The sequence below is a fragment of the Pongo abelii genome, chromosome 19, assembly GCF_028885655.2.
Source record: "Pongo abelii isolate AG06213 chromosome 19, NHGRI_mPonAbe1-v2.0_pri, whole genome shotgun sequence".
Taxonomy (NCBI): Eukaryota; Metazoa; Chordata; class Mammalia; order Primates; family Hominidae; genus Pongo; species Pongo abelii.
This window is the reverse complement of record NC_072004.2, coordinates 614271-636748: the sequence shown is the minus strand read 5'-3', so window position 1 is coordinate 636748 and position 22478 is coordinate 614271. Positions and strand designations below refer to the sequence as shown.

At 52.6% G+C, this 22478-nt stretch overlaps 1 protein-coding gene across 4 annotated transcripts in view; it reads left to right on the top strand.

The window, feature by feature from the left end:
* The window catches only part of NXN (nucleoredoxin), a 181814-nt gene that overhangs the window by 133317 nt on the left and 26019 nt on the right, over window positions 1-22478 (top strand). For all 4 annotated transcript variants that reach the window (XM_024234393.3, XM_054535333.1, XM_063718364.1 and 1 more), the window contains 3 exons: window positions 17656-17773; window positions 19942-20075; window positions 21257-21357. In XM_024234393.3, coding sequence (XP_024090161.1) covers window positions 17656-17773; window positions 19942-20075; window positions 21257-21357 — 353 coding nt within the window. The remainder of the gene's footprint in view (window positions 1-17655; window positions 17774-19941; window positions 20076-21256; window positions 21358-22478) is intronic.

Genomic DNA, 22478 nt, shown 5'->3' with positions numbered 1-22478 from the left:
CCGCTTGCTGTTCCAAACCACTCTGCCCAGTGGAGGCTTTTATACCAGATGGGGCTTTAGGAAATCCCTTCTGTCAGCTTGCGAGAGCTGCAGCGTGGGGGAAACAGCCTTTCCCTCCGTCTGTGGTGTCGGCCAGAAAGAGCCTGGCAGCCATATGCCGTTTGTGCTTCCAGCTAACTGCTCATCTCTGGGCTCGCGGAGCCGTGAGGCAGGAAGTTGAATGGCACAGTCAATGAACCTCCTTAATTGGTGTTACAGGTGAGATCGCGTTCCCTGTGTCGGGGAACGGGACTCCCCACGCCAGCAGTGGACGGGCGTCATTAAATACTTTGCATTTGGCACGTCTGAAAGGGTGACAAGTAAAACATCAATGCGTTTGTCTCTTCATTCGTGGCCATTATTTTAACCTCACTCATTTGTTGTTGTTCATTGAATTCAGTCTGAAGGTGCAGCTTGCTTGCTTTCTTTTCTTTTTTTTTTCTTTTTTTTTGAGACGGAATTTTGCTCTTGTTGCCCAGGCTGGAGTGCAATGGCGCGATCTCGGCTCACCGCAACCTCCGCCTCCCAGGTTCAAGCAATTCTCCTGCCCCAGCCTCCCGAGCAGCTGAGATTACAGGCGTGCGCAACCACGCCCAGCTAATTTTTGTATTTTTGGTAGAGATGGGGGTTTCACCATGTTGGTCAGGCTGGTCTTGAACTCCTAACCTCAGGTGATCCGCCTCGGCCTCCCAAAGTGCTGGGATTACAGGCCTGAGCCACTGCACCCTGCCCTGAAGGTGCACTTTCTGGACGGAAGTTTAGTAGCCAAGTTGCCTGGGGGGTGACTCCTGGAAGGAGGAGGAGACGGGCCCCCACGTGTCTCGGGATGTGCCGTAGGTGCCTCTGGTTGGCGTCTTCGAAGGTGGGTTGCATGTGAAACGCAGCCTCTTTCCCGTGTTCATCCTTCATCCTCCCCAGTAACCCACGTGGCCTTCCCCTCCAGGATCACGGAACTGCAGCCCACAGCCGGGCCCGGGCTCCCGGCCACGTGCAGCACTGTATTTCCATTTCTTAGCCTCTCATGCTCCACCTGTGTGGCCACCGGCGGCTCCCCTGTGTCTCTGGGCTTTCTGCTTGGAACTAGCGATGTTTCTGTATAAAACTCTGCCATCTCCCATTTTGAAAAAGAAGGGCCCACAGACCAGTGCTAGCCTGGAAAATGTCTTTCTTTCCTTAATGAAGTGGCAGGTTTAACTGGAAGGATGTTGAGCGGGTTTAATTGGAAGGGTGTCGAGCAGGTTTTTTGTTTTGTTTTTGAGAGGGAGTCTCACTCTGTTGCCCAGGTTGGATTGCAATGGCGGGATCTCAGCTCACTGCAACCTCTGCCTCCCAGGTTCAAGCAGTTCTCCTGTCGCAGCCTCCTGAGTAGCTGGGATTACAGACGTGCGCCACCACGCCTGGCTCATTTTTGCCTTTTTGGTAGAGACGGGGTTTCGCCACGTTGACCAAGCCGGCCTCGAACTCCTGAGCTCAGGTGATCTGCCCGCCTCGGCCTCCCAAAGTGCTGGGATTACAGACATGAGCCGCCACGCGCATCCTAGAGCAGGTGTAATTAGAAAGATGTGGAACAGGTTTAATCAGAAGGATTGCTGCTTTTGTCCAGTTTGTGCCTTTGCTGCACCCAGAGCCGCTGCTGGGAGTGGACACTCCTGGGCTCTCCCTTTCCTTTGTCAGGGCGGACCTGCTCGCCGGCGTGAGATGCTCCGTGGTCAGGGTGGACCTGCTTGCCCGTGTGAGATGCTCCGTGTTCACGGTGGACCCGCTCGCCTGTATGAGATGCTCCGTGTTCTGGGTGGACCTGCCCGCCATGTGAGATGCTCCGTGTTCACGGTGGACCTGCCCGCCCGTGTGAGATGCTCCGTGTTCTGGGTGGACCTGCCTGCCGGCGTGAGATGCTCTGTGTTCTGGGTGGACCTGCTCGCCCGTGTGAGATGCGCCGTGTTTTCGGTGGCCCTGCCCGCTGGCGTGAGATGCGCCGTATGTGGGCTGCTCTGGGTCCTGGCCCTGGCAGGGTTGGCGGCGCCAGGGTGGTCTCATCACCATCTAGTCCAGTGCTGCCTCTTTGACGCTCCTGCAGCATGAGGGCCGCTTGCGGGGCCCTTTGCCCTGGCATGGACTTTCTGAAAGAGCATCTGGAAGGGCACATGAGAAGTATTCACGTGTGAGTGCTAACTGTGAGCCAGGGATGTTTCCAAGCCCTTCGTGCATACGATCTATCCACACAGTAACTATAGCAGGGAGGTGCCCCCCGTGCCATTTTGCAGCTGAAGGGAGTGAGGTGTGGGGAGACTAAGTCATTTACCCAAAGTGGCAGAGCTGGGATTCAAACCCAAGCCGTCTGCTCCTGTGCCCGTGCTCTCACCCCACACTCTGTCTCTCGCTGCCGTGCCGTGGAGGAGTGGGGGCTTCCAGAACGCAGCGGCCCCCTTGGAGAAAGGCTTGGGGGGGGGGGGGCAGTGGTTGTTTTGTGTTCAACCTAAGAGAAGCCTGGTGTGCCGTCCTTTATCCTGGGAGTCGTCTGTGTATTTGACAGCACTTTGGAGCAACAGGTTAAGATGGAAGCCAGCTTGCCATGGACACACATCTCTTAGATAAAGAGAGAAAAGGAGGACGCAGCCGATCGGATCCTCTGCCTGTCACACTAGCAGCAAAGTGATTTCTGTTGTAAAAGAATATCTCGCCGGTGAAGTGAGGCTCTTGAGACATAGGAAGTCTCTGCACACCGGTCAGGCACGGTGGCTCACACCTGTAATCCCAGCACTTTGGGAGGCCAAGGCGGGCGGATCACAAGGTCAGGAGATCGAGACCATCCTGGCTAACATGGTGAAACCCCGTCTCTACTAAAAATACAAAAAATTAGCCAGGCGTGTTGGTGGGTGCCTGTAGTCCCAGCTACTTGGGAGGCTGAGGCAGGAGAATGATGTGAACCCGGCAGGGGGAGGTTGCAGTGAGCTGAGATCGCACCACTGCACTCCAGCCTGGGCGGCAGAGCGAGACTCCCTCTCAAGAAAAAAAAAAAAAGAAGTCTCTGCACACCAGGCTGAGAGTAACCGGCATTTCCTGTGTACAGTTGTCCCCTGATCCCTCTATCTGGAGGTATCCCAAGTTGATAGGAGGCCTAAGAAATCATTTCCCCATTCTCCTTTCACCAGAATGGGAGCCTGCTGCTGGCATGGGTGCTAAATGGGGGTTACAGGGGACATCATATTTTTCCATTTATGTCCAGTAGAAATGGTAATATTCTCTCTCTGTCTCTCTCTTTTTTTTTTTGAGATGAAGTCTCGCTCTGTCACCCAGGCTGGAGTGCAGTGGCATGATCTCGGCTCACTGCAACCTCCACCTCCTGGGTTCAAGCGATTCTCCTGCCTCAGCCTCCCAAGTAGCTGGGATGACAGGCGCCTGTTTCCTTGCCCAGCTAATTGTTGTATGTTTAATAGAGACGGGGTTTCACCATGTTGGCCAGGTTGATCTCGAACTCCTGACCTCAGGTGATCTGCCTGCCTTGGACTCCCAAAGTGCTAGGATTATAGGTGTGAGCCATTGCGCCCAGCCTTTTTTTTTTTTTAAACAAGGTCTCTCTGTCGCCAGGCTGGAGTGCAGTGGCACCATCACAGTTCACTGCAGCCTTGACCACACCAGGTTCAGGTGATTCTCCTGTCTCAGCCTCCCTAGTAGCTGGGACTACAGACGTGTGCCACCGTGCCAGGCTAATTGTTTTTAGAGATGGGGTTTCACCATGTTGCCCAGGGGTCTCGAACTCCTGAGCTCAAGTGACCCACCCACCTTGGCCTCCCAAAGTGCTGAAGTTACAGGCGTGAGCCGCCCTGCATAGCTGGCAGTATTCTTTCCAGACATCCTCCTCCTCATTATTTCTAGCATGTGTTTGAACACTTCCTGTGTTTTATTTTATTTTATTTTTATTTTTTGAGACAGAGTTTCGCTCTTGTTGCCCAGGCTGGAGTGCAGTGGTGTGACCTCGGCTCACTGCAACCTCAGCCTCTGAGGTTCAAGCGATTCTCCGGTCTCAGCCTCCCAAGTAGCTGGGATTACAGGCACCTGCCACCGCCTCCGGCTAATTTTTGTATTTTTAGTAGAGACGGGTTTCACTGTGTTGGCCAGGCTTGTCTCGAACTCCTGACCTCAGGTGATCCGCCCTCCTCTGCCTCCGAAAGTGCTGAGATTACGGGGGTGAGCCACCGTGCCCGGCCTGACACTCACTGTGAACCAGGCAGTGTTGTCAGCGCCGCACATGCATTAATCCAATTCTCACAGCAACAGGACGAAGCAGTGTTGTTATTATCCTCCTTTACTCATGAGGAAACTGACTCTGAGAGGGTGTGTGGCATGCCGGAGTGCCCCAGGTGGTTTATAGCAGAGCAGGGATTTGAACCCAGGCAGTCTGGCTCCAGAACCACATTCTCCACCGTTTGATCTATCCCACACGGCCTCCAGCAAACGCGGTATCGACTGAAGATTTCACTGACGAGTGAGGGCCAAACTCAACCCGCAACGGTCGGTTCTTGGAGCGGCCCCTGTTTGGAAGGACAGCAGCTGTAGGGCGGATGTTTGAGATAGTTCAGTGTGTTTGAAGATGCAGGGCCCTCCTGGCAGCTCTAGTTAACTAGAATACAGCCACTCTTCCTCCTGGGCCTTCTTTTGCTCATTTCTCCTGGCAGTTGGCCTGATCTGCCATATGTGGTTGTCGCTTCGTATTTTTATATTGTGGCCAAATACATGTAACATAAAGTTTACCATTTTCACCATTTTCCACTTCTAAACTGTAAGGTTTTTGAAAGCAGACTCGGCGTCTCACCACCTTCATCCCTGTGGCACTTCAATTAGAGTGTTGTAAGTCACAGCTAATTCAGCTCTGTTGGGTTGCAAAGCCCAGCTAGGTCATCAGTAAATTGGTTAGAAAATTCACTGTTATGGCCGGGCGCGGTGGCTCACGCCTGTAATCCCAGCTTCTGGGGAGGCCGAGGTGGGCGGATCACCTGAGGTCAGGAGTTTGAGACCAGCCTGGCCAACGTGGTGAAACCCCGTCTCAACTAAAAATACAAAAATGAGCCGGGTACGGTGGCAGGTGCCTGTAATCCCAGCTACTGGGGAGGCGGAGGCAGGAGAATCGCTTGAACCCGGGAGGCAGAGGTTGTGGTGAGCAGAGATCGCGCCACTGCACTCCAGCCTGGGCGACAGAGGGAGACTCTGTCTCAAAAAAAAAAAAAAGAAAGAAAATTCAGTGTTCTGAGATTTAGAGAAATGAAGAATGAATTTTAAATCCACTCTACCCAGTCTTTTTATTTTAATGCAGCCTGACATGGCAGAGAAGGACCCAGAAAGAAGGTGTGCGGCATATATCATGCTCGGTGGCTTTGTCTGCAGGAATCAGACTGGACACGTTGTTTTGTGAACCTCACGCTCTTGCGTCCCTTGGGGCATACATAGGTCCTCTCTGTGAACCAGCTGTAAACATGTAGCATCAAAATGGCAGAGCCACCAGGAGGGTTTGGAATTCTCATAGGTTCGGGTCAGCCTGGCCCGGACCCCCTGCCCCTTTCCCTCGGTCGCACGGGCTGGTCTGTTCTCTGCCTCAGCTCCAGGCGAAGGCGGGATGGGGAGGTGGGGAGGGTACAGGATCTAAGGCACCATCGGGCAAAGCGAGAGAAGCTCTGATCCCACCAGCACTGGATTGGAATCATTTCTTCTGCCATTTCAGGAGCATTCTGGGCCCCCCGGGAACGAGGGGGAGCCTTTGTCATGAAAAGGCCAGTAAGTAGCTGAGCTGGACTCTGCTTAGGGGCATCTGGTCTGGCTGACCTAGGACGGTGATTCCTCTCTCCCTTCCTCTCTTCATTTGTTGTTCATCTATCATTTATTGGACACATAGTGTGACCAGGCATTGCTCTTGGCCAGCAGGTATACTAGGCTCTGAGGATTGCAGTCATGGGCCAAATCACACACTGGGAATCATGCCTCAGGAGCAAGGGGATCCAAGATTGGGCCTTACCTCTGGGGATAGGAGGACAAGGTCCTGCTGAAACATTTAGAAGATGGCATGGGGGCTGAGCACAGTGACTTACACCTGTAACCCCAGCACTTTGGGAGGCTGAGATGGGAGGAACGCTTGAGCTCAGGAGTTTGACACCAGCCTGGGACACATAGCAAGACCCTGTTGCAACAAAACATCAAAAAATTAGTGAGGCATGGTGGTGTGCGACCGTAGTCCCAGCTCCTCGGAGGCTGAGGTGGGAGGATCACATGAGCCCAGGGGGTGGAGGCTGCTCAGAGGCTGAGGTGGGAGGATCACGTGAGTCCAGGGGGGCGGAGACTGCTCGGAGGCTGAGGTGGGAGGATCACGTGAGTCCAGGGGGGCGGAGACTGCTCGGAGGCTGAGGTGGGAGGATCACGTGAGCCCGGGGGGGGGGGGGGAGGTTGAGGCTGCAGTGAGCCCTGATTGTGTCACTGCTCTCCAGCCTGAGTGACAGAGCAAGACTCTGGGTCGAGAAAATAGTAATAATAATAATAGCAACTAAGCTAGGTGTGGTGGCTCACACTTGTAATCCCAGCACTCTGGGAGGCTGAGGTGGGAGGATCACTTGAGCCCGGGAGGTGGAGGCTGCAGTGAGCCATGATTTCACCACTGCACACCAGCCTGGGCGAGAGAATGAGACCCATTCTCTGTGTCAGCTCCTTAGCATAAAGCAATTAACACTTATTTCATACGTAATCTTGGCCAGGCTTTATGCTAAGCGCTGTATGTAACTCATGTTCGCAGCAGTTAGATGAGGTATAGGTTCTGTTATCTGCATTTTGCAGCTGAGGAAGCCAAGAGAAGGTGAGATACCTAACCAGGGTCACCCACTAATAAGTGGCTGGAACAGACGGAAGAGCCGGGCTCTGGAGCCAGAGCCTGTGCTGAGCAACCTCAGTGTTCGTCCTGGTGTGACATCGGAGGCTGGGATGAGGGGGTTCCTGCTCTCAGTATATATCACGGTCTTTGGTCATTTGGGGTTAGAAAGGGTGAGATCACATTTAGGGCTCTGTTTTCAAATGCTGCTCACAGAAAGGATGGTTTTTATTGTGGTTGGCATTTGGCTGGAGGGCAGGGGTGACGTTTGCCCGAGAAGGCTCGGCTGACCTGGCCAAGGAGTTTGCTGATGAATCCTACATCTGCCTTGGCTTTGCCTTGATCCCACAGATTTGCAGCAGCTGTTGGAAAGAAAAGCTGAGGCTCCCCAGTCAAGAGCAAGACCGTGTCCTTAGCACAAGGGGGCAGATTCGGTGTTGCTCTCGGGAACTGGGACTTCTCGGAAATCACCAGGTTGCATTTCCCTGCGGCCTCTGTGGGGCTGACGAATCCCACTGGTGTTTTTTCCCTGCGGCCTCTGCGGGGGCTGACAAATCCCACCGGTGTTTCAGATTTGCTGGACTTTCTCGTTGGCATTTTTACCGTTTCCCGGTTCCCAGTCCCGTCCCTTTTGATATGTGCTTCATTGTTTTGTTGGTCACTGTAGAAGCGTTTCTGGCCTGCATTCCTAGGATAGTTCCAACCACAGCCTTGGAGTCTTTCACCAGAACCCACTGCTAGGCGGAGCAGTGAGAACTTTTAAGTAACTGGATAACCCACTTTGTCATCCGTTTCCATTTTTGCCAAGCTGAGCTAATCTTGTCTCCTCTTTCTTTTTTTCTTCGTTCTTTGTGGCCTGGCTTCTGAATTTGATGAACTAATCATAAACAGTAGAGTCGTAGGCGTTGGGGCTTTGCTATGACGTTTTCTTTTTTTTTTTTTTGAGACGGAGTCTCGCTCTGTCGCCCAGGCTGGAGTGCAGTGGTGCGATCTCAGCTCACTGCAAGCTCCGCCTCCTGGGTTCCCACCATTCTCCTGCCTCGGCCTCCCGAGTAGCTGGGACTACAGGCGCCCATCACTACACCCGGCTAATTTTTTGTATTTTTAGTAGAGACGGGGTTTCACCGTGTTAGCCAGGATGGTCTCAATCTCCTGACCTTGTGATCCACCCGCCTCGGCCTCCCAAAGTGCTGGGATTACAGGCGTGAGCCACTGTGCCAGGCCTGCTGTGACGTTTTCTATTGGCATTGTGTGGCCTTTGGGTGGCTGTGGTAGAAGACCATTCAGCAAGGGATCATCAGAATGCACCCTGGGGCCGGGCGCAGTGGCTCACGCCTGTCATTTCAGCACTTTGGGAGGCTGAGGTCAGGAGTTTGAGACCAGCCCGGCCAACATGGTGAAACCCTGTCTCTACTAAAAGTACAAAAATTAGCCGGGCACGGTGGCTCACACATGTAATCCCAGCACTTTGGGAGGCCAAGGCGGGCAGATCACTTGAGGTCAGGAGGTTCGAGACCAGCCAGGCCAACGTGGTGAAACCCCATCTCTACTAAAAATACAAAATTAGGTCGGGCGTGGTGGTGGGCGCCTGTAATCCCAGCACTTTGGGAGGCCAAGGTGGGCGGATCATAAGGTCAGGAGGTTCGAATCTCTACTAAAAATACAAAAATTAGCCAGGCATGATGGTTGGTGCCTGTAATTCCAGCTACTCAGGAGGCTGAGGCAGGAGAATCACTTAAACCCGGGAGGTGGAGGTTGCAGTGAGCTGAGATCGCACCATTGCACTCCAGCCTGGGCAACAGAGCAAGACTAACAAAATGCACCCCGGGTGGATATGTTGCCAGGATGATCTCTAGACAGAGCAAACACTGGATGTAAAGTCATCTGGTCTTTCCCAGCTGCTGCAATGCCAGACAGTGCAGCCCTTTTGAGACAGGGTCTCGTCCCATCAATCATGCTGGGGTGCCGTGACACGATCACAGCTCATCGTAGCCTCGACCTCCCGTGCTCAAAGCATCCTCTTACCTCAGCCTCTTAAGTAGCTGGAGCTACAGGAGTGGCCACCATGCCTGGCTAATTTTTGCATTTTTTTGTGGAGTGATAGGGTTTCACCATGTTGCCCAGGCTGGTCTTGAACTCCTGGGCTCAAGCGATCCACCCACCTCGGCCCCGCAAAGGCTGGGATTCCAGGCGTGAGCCACTGCACCTGGCCCTGAGAAATGCTTTTTTAAAAAGGACAATGAGTTCTCTCAGTCCTGGGTGGCTCTGATGTTCACCATCCTGAAGGCATGAGCTCTGTCTGAGTTTAGGAACACAGTGGCAGTGGGAGAGTGGGGAGAGTGAGATTTTTTCTTTTTTAATCACCTGCTCTTCACTGTTAACATCATCTTAGGTTTTTGGCAGATGCTAACTACACTGGAGGAATGTTTAGAGCAGGATACAGATGGAGCAGGATTATCTCTCTCAGTTGAATCAAGGTCAAGATGTGCACTGACATGAACTCTTAAGACAGGGACATCTTTATTTGGGGTCTGTAGACCTGTGATCAGGCAGGTTCCACTAACAGGCTTCAGGGGGATTCATGAACTCTGAATTTACACACTGACTTTTTGCTGTATGTGCATTTTTCTCTGCTGAAAGATCCGTAGCTTTTGTCCTCAGAACTGTCTGTGACCCAGAAATGACTACGAAACCACTGTTTTCGGAGGCCTCTTTGAAAACCTTTGGTGGACTCGAGCGGCCCCTCACACTTGAAAGGGTGCAGAGGTGAATCTTGGTGATCATTTCTTTAAGCTGAAGCATTTTTCGGTTTCCGGGTCGCATAAGAGAATCCGCAAGTCACTCCTAGATGACTTCTCCGATAGAAGGGTTGCTTTGATTCGTGTGTTTTTCGGAATGATGACTCCCATGCAGACCACGCTGTTTCAGAGCCGAGTAACCTTCATGCTTTGGGTGGCCTGAGGCGCCCACAGATGCAGCTCCCTGATGAATGACATGGATTCCTGGGTAAATTAGACCACAATGGCTTTGTCTGTAAGAGAAATAACTTTTCGGCCGGGTACGGTGGCTCACGCCTGTAATCCCAGCACTTTGGGAAGCCGAGGCGGGTGGATCACGAGGTCAGGAGATCGAGACCATCCTGGCTGACACGGTGAAACCCTGTCTCTATTAAAAAGTACAAAAAATTAGCCAGGCGTGGTGATGGGCGCCTGTAGTCCCAGCTACTCGGGAGGCTGAGGCAGGAGAATGGTGTGAACCTGAGAGGTGGAGGTTGCAGTGAGCTGAGATCGCACCACTGCACTCCAGCCTGGGTGACAGAGCGAGACTTCCTCTCAAAATAAATAAATAAATAAATAAATAAATAAATAACTTTTCAGTGTCAAATGTCCGTCTAGAAGGAAATTTTTTTCCCACTAACCCAGTGTGGGTCTTTATGTGGAAACAAAGTTCCAACAACGAGTGGATAAAACACAAGCCGAGACCCCCTGTGCTCCTGAGATGCAGCCAGAAAGGAACGGGAAATCCTTAGGGAGGGAGGGAAGATGCGGGTTACAATTTCTTACCCATCCAGAGAGGATTCTGAGAGGAAAGACATGTCTGTGGAGACTGGGGACAGGGCAGGGAGAGGTGTTACAACTCCTCTGCTCACACAAGGGTTTCAGAAGAAACTGGATCTTTAGCTGGCAAGGTTTGGGAGATGGCATTTCTGCTGAGCATTTAGAGGGTAGAGGCTGTTCAGGTACCAAAACGCCACCACCATTTCCTTAAAAATTCCTGGCTGAGGCTGGGCGTGGTGGCTCATGCCTGTCATCCCAGCACTTTGGGAAGCCAAGGCGGGTGGATCACGAGGTCAGGAGATCGAGACCATCCTGGCTAACATGGTGAAACCCTGTCTCTACTAAAAAAAAAAAAAAAAAAAAAAATTACAAAAATTAGCCGGGCGTGGTGGCAGACACCTGTAGTCCCAGCTACTCGGGAGGCTGAGGCAGGAGAATGGTGTGAACCTGGGAGGCGGAGCTTGCAGTGAGCCAAGATCACGCCACTGCACTCCAGCCTGGGTGACAGAGCGAGACTCCATCTCAAAAAAAAAAAAAAAAAAAAAAAAAAATTCCTGGCTAAGAACAGAGCACATGCTTATGTTTGAAAGGTAATAGGGGTGCCTAAATGCAAACCACTCTGTAATAATCATGTTGCATCTGCTAGCTTTACATTTGAGGGCCACAGGCTGGAATTTACTTTAGGCAACAGTCCAGCTACCCACAGAGAGTTTCCTGTTACAGGGTGGCATTTGCTTGTGGGAGCCCTAAGCCCCATGGAACGTAAGATCCTAGTGATCCCTTAATAATACATGTGAGTAAGGAGGATCTCTTCTAAGAAGGCAAGGATAGTTTAATCTTACACTGGACACTCATGAAATATACCACAACGGGTTCAAAGAATAATCAGTAGCCATCCATTCCTGATAAAATTTTGATCAAAAAGTTATGGAAGGCCAGGAGCAGTGGGTCATGCCTGTAATCCCAGCACTTTGGGAGGCCAAGGTGCGTGGCTCACCTGAGGTCAGGAGTTCCAGACCAGCCTGGCCAACAGAGTGAATCCCGTTCTCTAATAAAAATACAAAAATTAGCCAGGTGTGGTGGCGAATGCCTGTAATCCCAGCTACTCAGGAGGCTGAAGCATGAGAATTGCTTGAACCTGGGAGGCGGAGGTTGCAGTGAGCAGAGGTTGCAGTGAGCCGAGGTTGCAGTGAGCTGAGATTGTGCCACTGCATTGCCTGGGTGACAGAGCGAGACTTCATCTCAAAATAATAATAATAAATAAAGTTGGCCCTCAGTATCTGTGGGGGACTGGTTCCAAGACCCCCCTCCCCAATGTTCAAGTCTTTGATATAAAATGGCATAGTTTTTGCATATAACCTATGTACATCCTCTTGTATACTTTAGACTTGTGGAGTTTTTTTTAATGGAGAACTGGGTCTCACTATGTTGCCCAGGCTGGTCTTGAAGTCCTGGGCTCGGGTGATCCGCTCCCCCGCTGCCTCCCTAAGTGCTGGGATTACAGGTGTGACCCACGACACCCAGCCAAGGGGCAACTACATTGAAAAGTCAGCTGTTTTTATAACCCGGCCCTTTTCCATTTGTGATCTAGGCCTCACCCTTTTTCCTGTTCAAACACATTGTTCTTGCAGTTTTCTCTCTCAAATTTCTTTTCTGGATTAACCCAATCAGCATAGGTTAGAGCATTTTTTTTTTTTTTTTTTTTTTTTTTTTTTTTTTTTTTTGAGACGGTGTTTCAGTCTTGTCGCCCAGGCTGGAATGCAATAGCTCAATCTCGGCTCACAGCAACCTCCACCTCCCGGATTCAAGTGATTCTCCTGCCTCAGCCTCCTGAGTAGCTGGGATTAGAGGTGCCCACCACCACGCCCTGCTAATTTTATATTTTTAGTAGAGATGGGCTTTCACCGTGTTGGCCAGGCTGGTCTCGAACTCCTGACCTCAAATAATCTGCCCACCTCGGCCTGCTAAAGGGCTGGGATTACAGGCGTGAGCCACCGTGCCCGGCTCCAAATGGCCTTTTAAACTGTAAATCAGGTCACATCACTCCCTGTGACCTGCTACTTTTGCCGTCGTCCACGGGGCCTTGACGATGTGGTTCACAAATCGTATGATGATCTCCGAGCTCATCACAGCCGCCACCCCTGGTTCTCTCATCTACTCAGACGTTCGCAGTCAGCCTCCACGCGGGCTCCTGGGCCTCAGGTGGCCTCCCGCGGCGTGCCTGTGGCTTGTTCCATTTCCTTGCTGAGGCCTGTGCCCAAATGTCATTCCTCCCGGACGCCCGTCTCTAGAATCCACGCCGCCATCCCAGCTTCCCAGTTGCAGCCGTGATCTTACCCGCCCTGTTTTCTTTCTGTTACTTCTCAGCGTCTGAAATGAGTTTCCTGTTTATATTCTTGTTTATTGTCTGCCTCTCCCACTGGAGGAGGAGGTCCACAAGGGCAGCAGCCTCATCTGCTCTTTCCTGAATCTCTTGTGCTTAGAACGAGCCTGGCACACAGTAGGTGCTCAGTTAATATCTGTTGAATGACCTTCAGCTCTTACCAGTTATAAAACATAGTGGGGTAAAGCACAGGGTGCTGACAACAGCGTATCTCCTACACATCAGTAAGTCAAAGACAAGCAGCTTTGACACTGTTGGTGGGAGGGTCAATTAGTTGAACCATTGTGGAAGACAGTGTGGTGATTCCTCAAGGATCTAGAACCAAAAACACCATTTGACCCAGCAATCCCATTACTGGGTATATACCCAAAGGGTTATAAATCATTCTTCTGTAAAGACACATGCACACGTATGTTTATTGCAGCACTATTTACAATAGCAAAGACTTGGAACCAACCCAAATGCCCATCAATGATAGACGGATAAAGAAAATGTGGCACATATACACCATGGAATACTGTACAGCCATAAAAAAGAATGAGTTCATGTCCCTTGCAGGGACATGGATGAAGCTGGAAGACATCATTCTCAGCAAACTACCACAGGAACAGAAAACCAAACCCTGCATGTTCTCACTCATAAGTGGGAGTTGAACAATGAGAACATGTGGACACAGGGAGAGGAACATCACACACCCGGGCCTGTTGGCAGGTGGGGGCCTAGGGGAGGGATAGCATTAGGAGAAATACCTAATGCGTGCGGGGCTTAAAACCTTGATGACAGGTTGATAGGTGCAGCAAGCCACCATGGCACATGTATTCCTACGTAACAAACCTGCACATTCTGCACATGTATCCCAGAACTTTAAAAAAAAAAAAAAAAAAAAAAAAAGATAGTCCGAGCACGGAGGCTCATGTCTGTAATCCCAGCACTTTGGGAGGCCAAGGTGGGGGGATCACCTGAGGTCAGGAGTTCGAGACCAGCCTGGCCAATGTGGTGAAACCCGATCTCTACTGAAAATAGAAAAATTAGCCGGGCAAGGTGGTGCATGCCTGTAGTCCCAGCTACTCGGGAGGCTGAGGCAGGAAATTCGTTGAACCCGGGAGGCAGAGGTTGCAGTGAGCCAAGATCACGCCACTGTACTCCAGCCTGGGCGACAGAGCGAGACTCTGTCTGCCCCACCACCCCGCCCCACCAAAAAAAAAAAAAAAGGATAACAAAAATGACGTGTCATTTTTTCCCCCTAGCGAACTGGAAAAATTAATGACAGTGATAATGTTGGTGAAGGCAGTCTCATTTGCCACTGGTGGAAATATAAAACGGTCTAAGCTTTCCTGAGTGGTGAGTCATGGGTAATTTTCAATCTCAATTTTTGCGGTTTGCTGTTTCCCAACTTTTTTCCAATGATTTTTTTTTCCTCCAAGAATTACTTTTTAAACCAGAAAAATTCAATCATTTTAATCTTCCTTTTTTAAAAAAATTAACCTGACTCAATCCTTGCACAGCAAACTTATGAAGCTGATCCCGGTGGCAGGATGGTCTTGTTCTGTTGTTGAACCTCTTAAGGATGTTTAATCTGAATTCGGTACCAAGTTTCTCTGGAATGATGCCATCGTGGAATTTAAAAATGGGCTGGGCACAATGGCTCACGCCTGTAATCTCAGCACTGTGGGAGGCCGAGGCAGGTGGATCACCTGAGGTCAGGAGTTCCAGACCAGCCTGGCCAACATGGCGAAACCCTATCTCTACTGAAAATACAAAAATTAGCCGGACGTGGTGGTGGGCGCCTGTAATCCCAGCTACTCGGGAGGCTGAGGCAAGAGAATCGCTTGAACCCTAGAGGTGGAGGTTGCAGTGAGCCTAGATCACGCCACTGCCCTCCAGCCTGGGCGACAGAGTGAGACTCCCTTAAAAAAAAAAAAAGAAAAAAAAAAAAAGGCCGGGCGCAGTGGCTCACGCCTGTAATCCCAGCACTTTGGGAGGCCGAGGTGGGTGGATCACCTGAGGTCAGGAGTTCGAGACCAGTTTGGACAACATGGTGAAACCCCTGTCTCTACTAAAAATATAAAAACAAGCCAGGTGTGGTGGCGGGCACCTGTAATCCCACCTACTTGGGAGGCTGAGGCAGGGGAATCGCTTGAGCCCGAGAGGTGGAGGTTACAGTGAGCCGAGATCACGCCACTGCACTCCAGCCTGGGTGACAGAGCGAGACTCTGTTTAAAAAAAAAACAAAAAACAAAAAAATACTGGATGTGCAGGATTGTTCTTGTTGTGAGGTCCCGGGCTGGTTTTATGAGCCCCCCAGAAAGGTGGGGCTGGGAAAAACATGCAGACTGAAGGCAGGGCCCACCCAGTTTGAAGTGGGGTCCCACAGCCCTTCTGCCAAGATACGGGTCTCCACAGACAGGGAAGCCCAGCATTGTGTGGCAGATCTCCTGGCCTCCCTCTCACCGCTTGGGATGGAACTCGGGGCAGTCCTCATCCCACCACTAGTGCCCTCTTCTCTCTGCTGCTGCCCTCGTGCCTGCTTTGCTGTGACACATCCTTGCCCTGTTCTGCCCAAGGGCCCAGCTTTCCTGTCGGGATCCTCAAGCCCCAGCAGGGAGGCTCAGAGCCGAACGGCCTGAACAGTGGGGCACTCTGCAGCTTCCCTGTTTCTGTCTTCTCTGGAGGAACATTGCTAGCCCAACAATGCATTTATTTTTTTTATTTGTTTTTTTGAGACAGAGTCTCGCTCTGTCACCCAGGCTGGAGTGCAGTGGTGCGATCTTGGCTTACTGCAAGCTCTGCCTCCTGGGTTCACGCCATTCTCCTGCCTCAGCCTCCCGAGTAGCTGGGACTACAGGCGCCCACCACCACGCCCAGCTAATTTTTTGTATTTTTAGTAGAGACGGGGTTTCACCGTGTTAGCCAGGATGGCCTCGATCTCCTGACCTCGTGATCCACCCACCTCGGCCTCCCAAAGTGCTGGGATTACAGACGTGAGCCACCACGCCCAGATAATTTTTGTATTTTAAGTAGAGACGGAGTTTCGCCATGTTGCCCAGGCTGGTCTTGAACTCCTGACCTCAGGTGATCCTCCCATCTCGGCCTCCCAAAGTGCTGGGATCACAGGTGTGAGCCACCGTGCCCGGCCCCGACATTGCATTTAATTATGTGGCTTTTCAGACTTGGCGGGGAAGTTCGAGAGCACCCAGTCACCTGCCCATATGGCGTTCACCCTGGTGGCAGTGAGCAAACAGAGGAGGCTTCACCCCGACGGCGAACAGAGGAGGCTGCCCACGCTCGGCTTCCAGCCCTGGGCTTTACATTGACATTTTGTCAGCTTTATTCCTCTTAGACCCTGGACCTCTGACCGTGTGCACAGCCAATCTCAAGAATCTGCCAGTAGACCGAAGCGTGTTTTATGCGGCACTGAGAGCCGAGGGTTGGGGCTGGCCCTGGGCATTGCTTCCCTGGTGCTTTGTGGGCCGAACGTAACGACGACTGTGAGATTTCAAGTGCAGGGACCTGGTGAAGGGCTGAGGGGTCTGGTGAAGGGCTGAGGGGCAGATTTTAACTCCGTGGCCTTCTGTCGGAACCTGGTGAAGGGCTGAGGGACCTGGTGAAGGGCTGAGGGACATGGCGAAGGGCTGAGGGACGTGGCGAAGGGCTGAGGGACGTGGCGAAGGGCTGAGGGACGTGGCGAAGGGCTGAGGGACGTGGCGAAGGGCTGAGGGACCTGGTGAAGGGCTGAGGGACCTGGTGAAGGGCTGAGGGACCTGGTGAAGGGCTGAGGGACCTGGTGAAGGGCTGAGGGACATGGCGAAGGGCTGAGGGACGTGGTGAAGGGCTGAGGGACGTGGTGAAGGGCTGAGGGGCAGATGTTAACTCCGTGGCCTTCTGTCGGAAAACCCGTCTCTTCTCCCTTGCTGGGAAGGGGCCATGGAGAGCGGCTGCTGCCAGGGTGGCGAGGCTCTCGTGAAAACCTTCCCTTCCTTTCTTAACCACCTGGTGGTCTGATTGTGTTCTGAAGCTGTGGAATCCATCTTCATCTCTGATTTTTAGAGACGTGGAAGGGTAGTACTCTCCAGGATGAGTGTGGTCCTCCATCAGCCTCCGCCGCTGAGTCCCATGCGCTGTTGCAGACTATGGGGGCCAGGGGGGTCAGCAGCCTCCGCTTCCAAGTCCCCCGCACTGTCGCAGATCCCGGGGGGCAGTGGGACCATCACCCCCTCCTCGGAGCCCCCCACACTGTTGCAGACCCTGGGGGCCAGTGGGACCATCACCCCTTCCTCGGAGTCCTCCGCACTGTCGCAGACCCTGGGGGGCAGTGGGACCATCACCCCCTCCTCAGTCCCCCGCACTGTCGCAGACCCCGGGGGGCAGTGGGACCATCACCCCCTCCTCGGAGCCCCCCACACTGTCGCAGACCCTGGGGGCCAGTGGGACCATCACCCTCTCCTCAGAGTCCCCCGCACTGTCGCAGACCCTGGGGGCCAGTGGGACCATCACCCCCTCCTCAGAGTCCTCCGCACTGTCACAGACCCCGGGGGGCAGTGGGACCATCACCCCCTCCTCGGAGTCCCCCGCACTGTCGCAGACCCCGGGGGGCAGTGGGACCATCACCCCCTCCTTGGAGTCCCCCGCACAGTCACAGACCCTGGGGGCCAGTGGGATTGTAGTTAATATGCCCCTTTGCTCAGCAGCCCTGCTTGGGATCCATTATTCTTTTCTGTGTGCTTGAATGCTTGCCCGTTCATCCAGCATCCAGGCCTAAGGGGCTCAAAAGAACACTGCAATGAATCTGGTTTGGACTTAACCACCTTCTTTTGCTTTTCTTCATACAGCTCAAACTTTGGAACAAATACCGAATTTCCAACATTCCGTCACTCATATTCCTCGACGCCACCACTGGGAAGGTTGTGTGCAGGAATGGGCTGCTGGTGATCCGAGATGACCCAGAAGGTAAAACCTCAGCATGTGCACGCGGTCCTCTTATTACCCAGCCCCGCCTCCTCCACGCGCCTACTCTAATCTCCGCCACCGGTAGAGAGAGTGCTCGTAAAATAGATACACGTGGGTTTACGTGGCTGGAGAATGTCGTCTCGGTGAAATCATAGTATTCCCTAGGACATGGTTTTAAGATTTTCACAACACGTGGGTTTACGTGGCTGGAGAATGTCGTCTTGGTGAAATCTTAGTATTCCCTCGGACATGGTTTTAAGATTTTCACAGGGATCAGAATGTCCCTCCTAGGGGCTTTAAGAGATGGACTTTGCCATAAGAAGCTCCGTTTGGAGGGCCGCGGAGGCTGTGGGAAAGTGGAGAGCTCAGACCCCGGCTTCCAGTGCTGCGTCCGTGGCTGCTGCCCCCTTCACAGTTACAGGCAGGCTGAGTGGGGTTTTTCCCCTTTAAAATACTACGCAGCGAAGTCCCAGCCCCCGTGTCACTCTCCTGGCCTTGGCGGTGAGTGCACCTCGTTGCTTTGAGCTGCCACTCCCTGCAGGCCTTGGTCTTGCTGGCCACGCGTGGACCGTGCTCCTCCAGTCACCCTGCTCAGGGCCGTCCGTGTGGCATCTTTCCCTCTGGCAGTGAGTGAGAACAGGGCTGTGAGATCTCCTCCCCTCACTTAATCCATCCAGTGAGAAGATTCAACCCTGCTCACACATTTTCCCAGTAAAAATGCCACCTACTTCAAAGAATTACCCTCAGTAAAAACCAGGGCATGGTGGAACCAAGCGTGAAGCTTTTCCTTTTTTTTCTTGAGACAGTATCTCCCTCCCTCGCCCAGGCTGAGTGCTGTGGTATGAGCACGCACGGTTCACTGCAGCCTCGACCTCCTGAGCTCAACTCATCCTCCCGCGTAGCTGGGACTACCGGCGTGCACCGCCACACCCAGCTAATTTTTTATTGTTTGTAAGAGATGGGGTCTCCCTAGGCTGCCTAGGCTGGTCTCCAAACTTTTGAGCTCAAGCAGTCTGCCCACCTCGGCCTCCCAAAGTGCTGGGATCGTGGGGCTGAGCTGCGGAGCCTGGCCCCTGTGCGGATCCCGAACCCGACCTCCAGAACATTGTGGATCCCTCTTGTTTCCAGGGAGGCCCGACCACCTGCATTATCAACCAGCCTGTGCTCCTCTTTCCCAGCCCCCAGCTCCCAGCCCCCAGGCGACTTTGAGGCAGCAGGTCCATGGACCACCCTGTGAGAAAACACGGTTCAGTTGAGTAGGAAGCATATTATCAACTCCCCCTACCTGGAGCTTAGGTGTCATCAGAACATGGACCATCTGGGCTGGGTGGGTTTCACTCTTTTCTTTTATTGGACTTAAATTCTCACTTGGCTCCCTGAGCCCATCAAGAGCAATGGAATCAGAATCTCTGCGCGTGGGGCCTAGGAGCATTCCAAGTACAGTCAGAGCTGACAGCCACTGGGATGTGACGGCTGGGATGTGAATCCGCAATCCTGGGTATCGGGTTGATTCCCGAGTCCCCGAGGTGATGAGTCCCTCATCAGAGTTACCTGGGGAGCCTGTTTCATTTTGCATGTACAGCTTTGCATTGCTCCTGGGTCTCCAGCCTCAGGAAGTGGCCTGGGCATTTGTACTTTTCAAAAGCCCCTGGAAGGGCCGGGCGCAGTGGCTCACGCCTGTAATCCCAGCACTTTGGGAGGCTGAGGCGGGTGGATCACGAGGTCAGGAGGTCGAGACCATCCTGGCTAACACGGTGAAACCCCATCTCTACTGAAAATAGAAAAAAAAAAGCCGGGCGTGGTGGTGGGCACCTGTAGTCCCAGCTACTTGGGAGGCTGAGGCCGGGGAATGGCGTGAACCCGGGAGGCAGAGCTTGCAGTGAGCTGAGATCGCACCACCGCACTGCTGCCTGAGCGACAGAGCAAGACTCCACCTCAAAAAAAAAAAAAGTCCCCGGAAGACAGACCTTGTGCCCATCCAGGTTTGGGAACCGTTGCCTGGAGGGAATCGTTCTACTTTGATTCCTGTGTTAGCTGCAGATGCTGTGGGTGTGTTCACAAGTACTGTTTGATGATTATGTTGTCACGCCTGCCGCTCTGAGGTCTCCTGGGTCCCAGGTCATCAGGAGGAGTCTTCACCCTCTTCTACCATCTGTTTTCTATTTCAGGTCTGGAGTTCCCCTGGGGACCGAAACCCTTCAGGGAAGTCATTGCAGGGCCCTTGCTTAGAAACAACGGGCAGTCGCTGGAGAGCAGCAGCCTGGAGGGGTCTCACGTGGGCGTCTATTTCTCTGCACATTGGGTGAGTGTTTGGACCCCCTTTGGCTCAGACAGAAGGAAGCAGTGATGTTCCCAGCAGGCCCAGCTGTGGTTGGCTTCTGGGGGTGAGACGCCCAGGCAGGAATTTCCCAGCCTTCTGGCCTTCTCCTGTGCCCGAGGCCTGGTTGAATAGTCCTTATGATTATGAATGAAAAAAGCAGCAAGAAATGACTTCTTTGACTGATCTGTAATGATAGTCCTCCTTTTTTTTTTTTTTTCTGAGACAGAGTCTCGCTCTGTTACCCAGGCTAGAGTGCAGTGGTGCGGTCTCAGTTCGCTGCAACCTCTGCCTCCTGGGTTCAAGCGATTCTCCTGCCTCAGCCTCCCGAGTAGCTGGGATTACAGGTGCATGCCACCACGCCTGACTAATTTTTGTATTTTTAATAGAGACAGGGTTTTGCTATGTTGGCCAGGCTGGTCTCGAACTCCTGACCTCAGGTGATCTGCCCGCCTCGGCCTCCCAAAGTGCTGGGATTACAAGCATGAACCATCGTGCCTGACCTTCTTCTTTTTTTTTTTTTTTGAGACAGAGTCTTGCTCTGTCGCCCAGGCTGGAGTGCAGTGGCACAATCTCAACTCACTGCACCCTCTGTCTCCCGGGTTCAAGTGATTCTTCGGCCTCAGCCTTTGAAGTAGCTGGGGCTACAGGCGCACACTACCAAACCCGGCTAATTTTTGTATTTTTAGTAGAGATGGGGTTTCTCCATGTTGGTCAGGCTGGTCTTGAACTCCTGAGCTCAGGTGATACACCCACCTTGGCCTCCCAAAGTGCTGGGGTTACAGGTGTGAGCCACTGCGCCCGGCCTGGATATTTCTCTTAATCCATGCGGATGAGTTCATGCTACCTGCTATCACACTGCATAGGGACAGTGCGGGTGCTTGTGCCAGATGCTCACCATTAAGAGAGGCAAGTTTATTTTTGCCTCATTCAGGAGACTAGGTCTTGCTTGTTGCCCAGGCTGGCCTCAAACTCTTGGGCTCAAGCGATCTTCTGGCCTCAGCCTCCTGGGTAGCCACCATACGCACCTCATTTCCACCCCTTTCATGAGTGGGGTTTTGCTGTCCCAATCCTGCTTGAGTCCTGCTAACCCGGCCTCGGATGGTGAGTGGCTGGGAGGTGGAGAAGCAGTGTCACGCAGCAGGTCTTGCTGTCCTGTCTTTCAGTGTCCGCCCTGCCGAAGCCTCACCCGGGTCCTGGTGGAATCCTACCGGAAGATCAAGGAGGCAGGCCAGAACTTTGAGATCATCTTCGTTAGTGCAGACAGGTCAGTCGTGCCGTGAAGTGCTGGGCCCCTTTTCTGTAGGTAGCTGACATCCCTTTCTTTTCTTTTTTTTCTTCTGAGACAGAGTCTTGCTCTTGTTGCCCAGGCTGGAGTGCAGTGGTGTGATCTCAGCTCACTGCAACCTCCACCTCCTGGGTTCAAGTGATTCTCCTGCCTCAGCCTCCTGAGTAGCTGGAATTACAGGTGCCTGCCACCGTGCCCGCCACCATACCCGGCTAATTTTTGTATTTTTAGTAGAGATGGGGTTTCACCATGTTGGCCAGGCTGGTCTCGAACTCCTGACCTCGTGAGGAGCCCACCTTGGCCTTCCAGAGTGCTGAGATTACAGGCGTGAGTCACCACACCCGGCCATATTTACTCCTTTAATCGTCTGAAGGGGAGCTGAGGAAAATCTCTTCTTGCTGTAAATACTGGGGGATGTCCCAATTTAGGCCTGGATTGTTTGAGATTAGGACGTATTTTCTGATTTGCTCAGCTTTTTAGATTGTGGTGAAGAGACAGGGAAGGCGGAGGAAGGGAGAGGATGGAAAAGAGCCGGAGACGAATGTAATCAGACACCTGTCTTGGATGGCTGTTTTTTGTTTTTTGGTTTTTTTTTTGAGACGGAGTCTCGCTCTGTTGCCCGGGCTGGAGTGTAGTGGTGTGATCTGGGCTCACTGCAAGCTCCACCTTCCGGGTTCACGCCATTCTCCTGCCTCAGCCTCTCGAGTAGCTGGGACTACAGATGCCCGCCACCACGCCTGGCTAATTTTTGTATTTTTTTTTTTTAGTAGAGACGGGGTTTCACCATGTTAGCCAGGATGGTCTCGATCTCCTGACCTCATGATCCGCCCGCCTTGGCCTCCCAAAATGCTGGGATTACAGGCGTGAGCCACAGTGCCCGGCCGGATGGCTGTTTTCTCAGCTCTGGCCCTGTGCTGTGTCTGGTGCTATCTGAATGTACACGGATACACACGGATAAGGAATCACAAAACAGACATTCTTCTGGGAGTCAGTCAGCTCCTCTGAGCCTCAGTTTCCTCTGCTTCTTGCCCTCTCTAAGGCCTCACTTATCAGTGAACTTCCTTCACCTCAAAACTCCCGCCCCAGTTTAGACTGAGTCA